This window comes from Cololabis saira, chromosome 21, assembly GCF_033807715.1.
Source record: "Cololabis saira isolate AMF1-May2022 chromosome 21, fColSai1.1, whole genome shotgun sequence".
Taxonomy (NCBI): Eukaryota; Metazoa; Chordata; class Actinopteri; order Beloniformes; family Belonidae; genus Cololabis; species Cololabis saira.
In genome coordinates this window covers 30,122,272-30,134,360 of record NC_084607.1, presented here as the reverse complement: position 1 = coordinate 30,134,360, position 12,089 = coordinate 30,122,272, and the positions used below count along the sequence as shown (strand labels likewise).

Sequence of the window (12,089 nt, the reverse complement as noted above, 5' to 3'; positions counted from 1 at the left end):
ATCCATCCATCCATCCATCCATCCATCCATGCATCATCCATCCATCCATCCATCCATCCATCCATCCATCCATCCATCATCCATCCATCCATCCATACGTCCATCCATCCATCCATACGTCCATCCATCCATCCATCCATCCATCCATCCATCCATCCATCCATCCATCCATCCATCATTCCATCCATCCATCCATCCATCCATCCATCCATCCATCCATCCATCCATCCATCCATCCATCCATCCATCATTCCATCCATCCATCCATCCATCCATCCATCCATCCATCATTCCATCCATCCATCCATCCATGCATCATCCATCCATCCATCCATCCATCCATCCATCCATCCATCCATCCATCCATCCATCCATCCATCCATCCATCCATCCATCCATACGTCCATCCATACATACATCTGTGCGTCCGTTCGTCCAACTGTGCATCCATCCATCCATCCATCCATCCATCCATCCATCCATCCATCCATCCATCCATCCATCCATCCATACGTCCATCCATACATACATCTGTCCGTCCGTTCGTCCAACTGTGCATCCATCCATCCATCCATCCATCCATCCATCCATCCATGCATCATCCATCCATCCATCCATCCATCCATCCATCCATCCATCCATCCATCCATCCATCCATCCATCCATACGTCCATACGTCCATCCATACATACATCTGTCCGTCCGTTCGTCCATCCATCCATCCATCCATGGATGGTGAAGTACATCTCAGACAGGCTGCAGCGGTTTCTGTTGTGAAGTCCATCCGTTTGTCCGTTTTCTACACCATCTTCATCCTGTTCAGGGTCATGACGAGGTAGTGATCATCGTGTTTAAATAAAGATGCCAATCCCTCAAACCAAAAGAGGGTACCAGAATTTACCTGCAGCTTCCGTTTTCTCTTTCTTTCGCTGCATTGGGTCTTAAATCCATAGATTAATTGCCCCATTGGGGATGGGGACAAATAAAGTTATTGATTGATTGATTGATTGATTGATTGGTTGATTGATTGATTGATTGATTGATTGATTGATTGATTGATTGATTGATTGATTGATTGATTGATTGATTGATTGATTGATTGATTGATTGATTGATTGATTGATAAATGGGCCGGTGTGTTGAGAATCTGTGTTTCATTTTAAGAAACGTTGGTGTTCTTTCATCCTCCCTTTTAAAACTTTTATTTAAATGCAAGATTAATGTATGATTTTTGTCTAGTAATAGATTAGACTAACACAAAACGATCAAACAAAAAAACAAACATAAAAACAAGGTAAGCAGCGCCCTGGCAAATGCTGGATTACTCCAGGAGGTTCCAGCTCCTTCATATCCAGTGACTCGGACCACCACCCGTTTCTGAGGCTCTGACATGTTCACAGCCATTGTTTGGAAGACAGTAAAGTAATGCCATTTCAGCTATGTCCCTCCCTTGATGGAGGGGTCATCACAGCACGGATTCAGCATGTGTTTAACGCTGGATCTGTGTTTGGGCTGATGCACGGGGAGAACAAGCAAACCTCCCAGAACCGGGAAATGAAGCAGCCACATGTTCCCGTAAAATACAGCAAATATTTCTGAGGGCCGTTCTGGTTGTTTTCCCAGTTGGTAATCTGGTTACAAAGCCAAGAGAGCCGAAACATGTTTGCGTGCAAATAGTTTATTGGAGGCAGCACTCAGAAAATATGATCAAAATATGATCAAAATATGATTAAAATATGATCAAAATCCTCACTGGAGAATCAACAGAAGTAAACACTTTTTTTTCGTTCTCACGACCGGATTTTGTGTTTGTCCACTTTATGAAAAAATAACTGTACAACCATGCATATTGTAAACTCATGAAGTCATACAGTTTAAAGCAGATTTTGGTAGAAATAAGAAAAGCAATGTTTGAGGATTTTTTTATTTTTATTTTAAATGACGAGCTAGGTTGTGAATAATTTCAAATTTGTGTTTCAGTCAGTGGCTTGAATACTTTTCGCTCACAGAGGAAAGAACGAATCCGATTACATGACAGCAATCTCAAAACAAACATCGTCGGCACCAGGAAGATTGTAATCACTCTCCAAAATTGATTCCGGACTACCATAACAGGAACAAGCTGAAGTTTTTCTCCCATCAATAAACAGCATCTCAGATCAAGAAACTTCTGCAGGAAGGACGAGTGAAAATCTCCAAAACAGGAAGTCAAAGTCCCTCACCTGTTGCAAAACATTTAGAAACCGCATTTGCCGAAAGCGATATTACAAGGAACTGTCCACGAGGCGCTCCAAACTTTGCATCTGTTGCATCTGTTCCGTTGTTGTTGTTTTATTGCAATTTAAAAGACCATCTTCCATCAAATCTAAAATGGCAAAACTAAAATATTTTCATGTTTAATTTCATGTCATTTGGAAGGCAAGTTATTGTTGACATTTAACCCTTGATTGTAACTGGTCTTCGCAGGGCCTTGCAGTCCTATAAGGCGCTCTTAACAATATCTAAATCTTAAGACAGATCTGCCTCCAGTGAACTGCTGTCATGGGTATTTTACTTCCCCTGAAAAATGAGGGCAGATTGCAAAATCACAATCTCTGCTTTTCCTGTGGCTGTCATGCATTACCAGATGTGGTGATGCGTGACAGAAATAAAGCCATTCAACCATCTCCTATTTAAAAGCTCTCAAAATTCTTGATAACTGACATTTGAGGGCTGGGTGAGGCTGGAGATGGACGGTGGATTAGCACCGGCCGTTTGGGATTGACAGGGAAGAGAGGAGGAAAACACCATCAGCCCATCATGTGATGTTGACAAGGGAGAAGATGAGGTAAACTATGATGGATCTCTCTATTAATAGACCAGGCAATGAAGTAACCACAGTCACAAAGGCGGACAGCAACGCTATAGATAAGAGGCCCCATTATGTCCAAATGAAGGAGTCAGCTGCTTTGTCAAGAGGCCACTTCACAAACAAATCTCATCTGACCAAGCCAGCCTTTCTCTCCCCTTGCCCACTCACTCCTGCTGCGCTAACCCCGCTTCATTTCTGCTGAGTGGGTGTTTTGAGGAGTTGTGAAGGTCAGGGGAAAGATGCTGGAGCAGGGACTGAGCTCGGGGCATTGACCTCTGATTGGGCCCCCTGCTGCCCGAGATGATCTGACTCACAGAGATGGAGCCATCTCACCATGCAAAAGGGCACTGCGTTGTGGAGGAGCAGACGACAAGTAGGCTGCTGCACCAGCTCTGACAAAAGGAGAGTTGTGCTGGAGAGGTGGCGACGCACAATGGGATGATTTGAGAGGAGGAGGTGAGGAGAGTTCAGTCCTCGGCATAAGTATCTTATTGTGAAAGCCTGATTTGATTAAACAAGGCTGCTTAAACAGAGGTTATATATGTGTATATATATATATATATATATATATATATATTATAGAGAGAAGGGTTGCTTAAACAGAGGTTATATAGTGTGTGTATGTAGCAGTGCGAGTGCTACGGGGGCCCGACCGACAGGATAGAGGAGGACACGGAGTTTTGTGCAGAACCCTTTTTATTTAGCAAGATCACCAACACACGTGCTTCAGCTCCAGCACAGCAGCTCCAGCCTCAGTCTCCCCCAGCTGCAGTCTCCCAGTCCTCCTTATCAAGGCTGGCAGGGTGGAGAGGCTGATGGGACACACCTGTGTCCCGTCAGCCTGAGTGGCTCCAGCTCACCCTGCCACAGTGTATAATATATATATATATATATATATATATATATATATATATATATATATATGTCAATTTTATTTAGACCCCGTCCACACGTAGCCGGGTATTTTTAAAACCGAATATTTCCCCCCTCCGTTTATAAAAAAATTTGCATCCACATTACATCGTTTAAAAAAAAAAACCCTTCCACACGTAACCGAAGATCTGCGTTTTCGACCACATTCATAAGCATTTCAAACCTGTAGATAATCTGCGGCTCCCGGGGAAGCTGCACCTCCGCGGCTCCGCTTCCCCGGCAGGCGCGTCTCCTTCTCCCCCCCGTGTCCCGCCACGCAGCTGCCGCGTTATCGACGCAGCCCTACGCCGTAGCATACGCCGTAGGGTACGGCGTAGGGTGCGCGTCGCCGCGTACCCTACGGCGTAGGCTCTGTGTCGGTGTAATGCAGTAAGCGGTGGTCAAGACCAGAGACCATTTATTTAATAAATAGCTTGGAGAACAGATGCTGGATCATCTGCAGTTCTGTAGTAAACAAAAGGCGCACGTCAGAGCAGATTTGTTGTTGTTTTGGCGCATAATGTGACGTTCGAAAACGCAAAACTCCGGTTGTGTGTGTCTACACGCATCTACATAAACGGAGTTTTCAAAAATCTTCACTTTGCCCGGAGTTTTTTTAAACCTTCGTTTATTTGCGTTTTCATGTGGATGACAGGTCCAAACGTAGGAAAATATCTCTGGTTTAGCAGATATCCGCAGATATCCGGCTACGTGTGGACGGGGTCTTATATAGCATATTTAAAAACGACTGAGGTCGACCAAAGTGCTGTACAGTGTACATTTAAAATGAAACAATACCAAAAGAAAATACAGTACAAAGTGTAGAAACAATAAAATCACTAACGTATTAGGATGATCAATAAAATAGTAATAAAAAATAGAAAATAGAAAATAGACGGCAAAGAACAGACACACAAAGTGCACAATCACTTCTCACAGATGTAGGCCACTATTTACCGTACACCAAAAGCCAAAGAAAAGAAATACGTTATATATATATAGAGAAGGGCTGCTTAAACAGTTTATATATGTGTGTATATATTATATATGTGTGTATATATATATATATATATATATATACATATATATATATATATATATATATATATATATATATATATATATATATATATATATATATATATATATATATATATATATATATATAATATATATATATATAGAGAGAGAGAGATGGAAAATTATAGCTCATTTTGAATTTGATGGCAGCAGGATGTCTCAACATAAGTCGTAATGGGTGATGTTTCCTATCGCGCAACAGCCTTTCCTTTTTCAACAACGGTCTGCAGACGTCTGGGAAGAGAGGAGACCAATCGCTGGAGCTTTTGAACAGGAATGTAGTCGACCAAAGTGCTGTACAGTGTACATTTAAAATGAAACAATACCAAAAGAAAATACAGTACAAAGTGTAGAAACAATAAAATCACTAACGTATTAGGATGATCAATAAAATAGTAATAAAAAATAGAAAATAGAAAATAGACGGCAAAGAACAGACACACAAAGTGCACAATCACTTCTCACAGATGTAGGCCACTATTTACCGTACACCAAAAGCCAAAGAAAAGAAATACGTTATATATATATAGAGAAGGGCTGCTTAAACAGTTTATATATGTGTGTATATATTATATATGTGTGTATATATATATATATATATATATATACATATATATATATATATATATATATATATATATATATATATATATATATATATATATATATATATATATATATATATATATATATATATATATATATATATATATACATATATATATATATATATATAATATATATATATATAGAGAGAGAGAGATGGAAAATTATAGCTCATTTTGAATTTGATGGCAGCAGGATGTCTCAACATAAGTCGTAATGGGTGATGTTTCCTATCGCGCAACAGCCTTTCCTTTTTCAACAACGGTCTGCAGACGTCTGGGAAGAGAGGAGACCAATCGCTGGAGCTTTTGAACAGGAATGTAGTCTCATTCTTGTCTGATGCCGGATTCATTGCCAGATTTTCCATTTCATGATCCGCCAAAATATTTTCTATGAGTGAAACGTCTTGATTGCCAGCCGGCCAGTTTGGCATCCATCAGAGATGCAGACCTTTGAACTCCGCACTGATAACAAGCTGGATGGTCCCGCTCCTCTGTATCCCTCAGGACACTGGGTCCGTGATTTCCAGACAGAAGTTAACATTTTGAACAATTTGACCACAGAGCAGTTTTTCCATTTTTGCCCCAGGGCCACTTTAAACGAGTCTTGGCCCAAAGGAGACGGGAGCATTTCTGGCTCGTGATCAGATGCGGGTTCTTGAGATGGAAACTGCGTTTGTGGATCACACGGCGAACTACGTCCACAGACAGTGATCTCTGGACGGGTTCCTGAGCCCATGAAAGGGTTTCCGGGAGAGAATGCAGTTCCACCTGACCCACCGATCCCCAGCAGAACTGCTCCTTTTACACACACACACACACACACATATAGGTGTGTGTGTGTGTGTGCGTGTGTAAAAGTGTGGGTGGTGTTTTCTGTACGTCTTATATACATATGTCTATATTGATGTCATTCTAAAGTGACGTTTGAGACAATAGATCAAACTTTCCACCTTGGCATTTTTTTTAAGACATGTCATTCCTCTCTTCTTGCAGATGTTCATGTTGAGGTCTCATAAAAAAAAAAAGAAAAAAAAAAGAATGACACCACTCACTCCACCCTTCATTATATACGTGCTGGTTCTCAAATACACACCCACACACGCACACTAACACACACAAGCACACACAAGCACACATGCACTAACACGCACACCCACACTTTACCTAATCTTACGGTAAATTGCCTCCTTTCACCCCGGGGCCTTGCCTTTCCCAAACTCACCCGTGGACCGTAGCAGGTAACAGTCAGTTGGCTCTAACGCGTACGATCCTGGCTGTTAAAACCCAGTCTTCTGCCAAGTAGCTTGTCCTGCCCTGAAATTCTTGAAAAGCTGCCCAAAAACATGCATGAAAAGGCACTATATCCTAGAGCAGTTAGCTATCTGTTAACTTGTGTTTAAAAAAAAAGAAAAGAAAGAAAAAAAGAAAAAAAAAGCAGAAGTCAGAGGAAGGAATTTCTGAAGTGGAGTGCAGAGAGCAACGCTAAATCTAAACAGACTAAACCTAGCCGTGACTAATCAAGTCGTGACTAAGACATCAGACACTTTTTATTGGTTTACAAAGTCTGAAATGTAATTATTGAAGTGTTGGACTAATCACCACATCATTGCTCCGAGACAAATAAGCACAGAATGCACAGCACTACAGTTAAAAACTGATTTTACTGATTAAATGATGCTGTTCCAGGTGAATAACAATATTCACACGTTAAACAAGCCGTACATCTGTGCCAGTGTTCACACGCTTGTTTCTCCCCCACCGGGTGGCTAACGTGTCTGCTTTTGACTAACATTTGGCTAGATGGCGGAGTGCCAACTCACGAGTGTTCCTGTAAACACTCACCACTCTGGACCCTGCGCCGCCGTTCTGAGCCAAAATGTCACTGGGACTGTGGTCAACCTCAAACCGTAGTGCTGAATAAACCCTAGCAGAGCAGAGTCGAGCAGCACCAGAAACAGGCAGCTGCACGGAGGAGACGATTTCTAAGGGAGGTGGCAAAGCAGAGGCACAGCACTGCCAGGAACTGTTGTTTTCTCGTGGTTGTGCGCACTGCCATGGAAAAATGTTCAATTCAAATAGTCACACTCAATACCAGAAAATTAGCCCAGATAAGGTAAGTATGATATGCCCGGGAGATAATCTGCAAACAGGGATGGGGGCGGTGATAATGTTTCATTAGGAAAGATGCCAGATCATCATCTTAATCAACATGAGAACACGCGTTTCTGTATTTTACTGGCCAGATGTATGTGCTGTGCAGTGCACATCTTGAGACTATTACCGCCTAACATGACCGGGGGATCGGGCCCTTAGCTGGATTCAGCAAAGCATCCTCCCCGACTTGTTCTGTCTGGGGAGAGATATGGGATACAGCGAGAAGTGCATGTTTGAGTGGGCGTTCAGAAACAGCGCAAACAAAAGACTAAGGTAGTCTCCTCAAAAAACCGAGTCAGGTGCACTACTGACAAGTCACATTTCCTCTCCCCGTGCACTTTCTTCAAGAGCACAAACTCCTTTTTACCTTTATAGCACAACCATGCAGGCGGTTTTTACTTAGAAACAGGCTTCAGAGATCAAACGAGGGGAATTACTGAACATGAATCTTCCTTGAGATAATTGACAATGCTTAGTTTGTGCTAGATTAAATTTAATCTGTTTCCTATCCCGGATCAAAGCCATTTATTCTGCTGGCAGCATGGCCAACATCAGCAGTATATCAGAAACCTGCCAGGGGGGGGCGGCCGGGGTACTGGGTGGCGGTAAAATATTGTCACAGACAATATTTTGCCCCTGTGTGAGTTTAAGAGAGTCATATATGACTGAAACAATCAGTCGTGTGGGTATTAATGAGAAATAAATTACAACGTTTAATTCAGACGTGAAGACAGATCATCTAAAACTGTATGTGGGACATGTTCGGTATCAGTTTACAGTCCTGTCTGCCAAAGCAGAAAGTCCCTAACTACCTAGCACATGTCCTGAGTTAATGCAGGAGCAGGAATGCTGCTGGAGAGGCCTGGGGGGCGTGGCCAATCCTTCTCCTGCCGAGGAAGCGGAACGTCATTATGCCCATATAAGGCAGGCCGACTTCCTCTATTGGATACGGATCACAATAAGCAGCACAAAAGTCCCATATTTCGTGTATTCTTCCACTTTTTTTTTCTAGGGATCCAAAACGAGATTTTTTAAAACTCGAATAGTTTTTAAACAACCCCTGATTTACATAACATGAAGCCAGTTTATATACTAAACTACATGTGGAATGAATGGGCAGATGAATTAAAAGCAACTGCTTGATATGACAATAATAATCTAAAACTATTAATACGGAAACAATAAAAATCAGTTACAATGTTTTTTTTTAAATATATATACGTATATACGTGTTTGTGATGCTGCCCTGCGATGCCTCCGTGTGTTGCTCTGTCTTGCCTACAGGCTTGTTTACAGTCGCCTCTTCCCGGCATCAGCGTCACTCGACGTCACATTCCCTGGGCGGACTCACGGCGCGCACTGGCCAATCACAGAGCTCTGCCTGCTGCCAACAAGCGTGTGTCTATTCTTGTATAAAAAGGCAGCAATTGGCCTGGTAAAACACACCTCAGCAGCCACCGAGAGCAGTCTACCCACAAGTAGGCGTACAGAGATAAAAACTTTACCTTCACAGGATTGAGAGATCAGCTGTCAGGCTCTGGAAAAAGACTTTTTACAAGCTGATATTGAACTGAAGGCACATTTGTTGGACTTTCACTGCCTTTTCTCTCTTTTTTCTTGAAGTGATCGCATTTGATTTCGGGGGTTACTTGACAGAAGGACGAGTCAGTGCCTGAATTCATGCATGCTCTCTGCTGACACTGAGTATAGTTGATAATCCACAGACTGTGTTTCTATAAGCAGCTGGTAAGCTTCTACTTTTTTCCTATACGACTTTATGTCTACAAAGATGGAGCAGCCTTTTTATCATGACGACTCCTTTCTGTCGGCTTACGGCCACTCAGATGCAGCCATGCACGACTACAAACTGCTAAAGCAGAATATGAATTTGAACTTGACAGAGCCCTATCGCCACCTGAAACACCAGCTGAGAGTGGACGCGGACCCGTACCAGGGGGGCCAGCAGGACGTGCAGGGCTCCCTGAAACTCGCGTCCCCGGAGCTGGAGAGGCTCATCATCCAGAACAGTAACGGGGTGATCACCACCCCCACCCCGGGGGGCCAGTACTTCTACAACCGGGGCATCACCGACGAGCAGGAGGGCTTTGCGGAGGGCTTCGTGAAGGCGCTGGATGAACTCCACAAGATGAACCAGATGCCGCCCCCCAACGTGTCCATCGGTGCCGGCGGGGTGACGACGTGCTCGGTGGCGGCCTCTAGCGTCTTCGGCTCCAACCTGCAAGCCGAATCTCCCATCTACACGACTCTGAGCGCCTATTGCCCTAACACAAACCTCACATCCGCGTCCAGCTACCCCACCGCCACCATCAGCTACCTGCCGCCGCACCAGCAGAGCCACTCGCAGACCAATACGCACGTCCCGCACCACTTCCCGCACGGCCTGCCGGGCTCCGGGATCCATCCGCAGAGGCTGGTCGCCCTGAAGGAGGAGCCCCAGACCGTGCCCGACCTCCTCAGCAGCGACGGCGGCTCGCCTCCCATGTCCCCGATCGACCTGGAGACCCAGGAGCGCATCAAGGCGGAGCGCAAGCGGCTGCGCAACCGGCTGGCGGCCACCAAGTGCCGGCGGCGCAAGCTGGAGCGCATCGCGCGGCTGGAGGAGAAGGTGAAGGTGCTGAAGAACGACAACGCGGGGCTCTCCAGCACGGCGTCCGTGCTGCGGGACCAGGTCGCCCAGCTCAAACAGAAGGTCCTCACACACGTGAGCAGCGGCTGTCAGCTGATGCTTACCAGCAAAATGGAGACATTTTGAAGAGGGGACATTAAAAAGAGACTTCTGAAATGACTGAAAGTAATAACACTGGAGTCGTGTTCTGCATGCGCAGCACTGGAATACCGGCGAATGTCTTGTCGGCATCACAGGGCCGGGAGTGTAGACAACTCTGTAAGGCTGTTGAGGGGTGAAATGACTGATTGAAATGGTACTTCCGGATGCTGGACACCGCTCACATGGACCATTGACCCCCTGAAACCAGGGACGCATCCAAACTGAGTAGACACTGAGCAACACGGTGGGCGCTGCCCCCCCCAAGATTGGTTTACTAATGATAGAAAATGGGAATGATTATCGTACTACTTTGTACTTTTTATTTTTATTTTCCGCAACCGATATTGTCTTGCAATGCTGCATTTTATTTGTTGTGTAAATTATTTTCTTTGTCTGGTTGATCCAGACAAAATGATGTCCAATGTTTACAGTGTCTTTTTTTATTATTATTTGTGACGTGTATTTAAGTAAAGTGTCTTCAAATGAAAAGGTGGACCTGAGTTTTGTATTCTTTTTTAAATATATGTATGAAACAACATATGATAACAAAGTATGGCTATTTTATATACATAAACAACATGAAAGAGTGGGAAAACCGACATAGAACAAACACTCTTATCCAGTTTCTCCATAACAGAAACACTTCCATAGGCAGGTCTTGGTTTCAGTGTTTACGCACAGAACGTAACTGCGTACACAGACCTTTCCTAATTACGCACGGGGTTGTCCAAATATGGGCATGTTGGTGGAGCCTTCGTCACAGGGCAGGATTTCTGGGAACTCCCGCCCAGGTAAAACCCGGGTTTCATTTCAATCCCTCTTTGTATTGAATAGATAAGGGCTTCGTTCTTCATGAGGGGTGGTGGAATTTCCTTTAATGACTGCGCAACATTACATTGAAGTGTGTGTGTGCGCGCGCACGTAAATGGAGCAAAGTACAAACATGTTATCAGCTAGATGGACGGAAGTTATCTTGGTTATAGGATAGCGGGGAATAGATAAAAATAAACAACTCGTGATCCTGTGAAATATAACAGAAGGAAACGATAAGCGTCATTATTAAATAAATAAAAAAAAAATCCCAGTCGGATTCGTTTCCGTACTAAATGTTTGTGGCATTGGAGCTTCCAAAGTTAAGACATAACTGAGGTGTCAGTGTAATTGAAAGATTGCATACGACGGGAAGTGACAGTGGCTTCAAGAATGTCGGGGGCGTCTTTAGATGCCACGCTGCTTGGCAGGCGTAGGCGCGAGTGGGCGTCGGGAGCATCTGTGTGGACACAAGAAGCCAAGGACAACATTCTGCTGAGATGCGTCCCCGATTAAGGCTGATTTATGGTTCTGCGTTAAATCGACGCAGAGCTATGGCGTAGGGTACGCGGCGACGCGCACCATAGGCGTTTATGGTGCTGCGTCGATTTAACGCAGAACCATAAATCAGCCTTAAGATATGTGCGCCTCTAAAGACCCCAGAGAGGCAAAGTTTGAAAGTTGTGAATGAGTCACTGAACTTTTATTTGGCGTTGTAATCCAGAGGTCACCGGTCTGGGTGGAAAGTGGTCTCGAGAAAAACAGAAGGGGCTTTTTTCTGTAAAGATAGGATAAGATAAGATAAGATAAACCTTTAATAGTCCCACAGAGGGGAAATTTGCAGTTTACAGCAGCAAAGGGGATAGTGCAAAAACAAGAGGCATCA

General features: G+C 43.9%; 1 protein-coding gene across 1 annotated transcript; it reads left to right on the top strand.

The window, feature by feature from the left end:
• Positions 1 to 9,052: 9,052 nt before the first annotated feature.
• junbb (JunB proto-oncogene, AP-1 transcription factor subunit b) lies at positions 9,053 to 10,882 on the top strand. The gene has a single exon (XM_061711835.1). The coding sequence runs from the start codon at positions 9,383 to 9,385 to the stop codon at positions 10,376 to 10,378; it is 996 nt and encodes a 331-aa protein (XP_061567819.1). The 5' UTR covers positions 9,053 to 9,382; the 3' UTR covers positions 10,379 to 10,882.
• The last annotated feature ends 1,207 nt before the right edge of the window (positions 10,883 to 12,089 follow it).

What these genes read in the sequence shown, in the direction of transcription:
- junbb (XM_061711835.1), top strand. Translation starts at nt 9,383, where the DNA reads ATGTCTACAAAGATGGAGCAGCCTTTTTATCATGACGACTCCTTTCTG.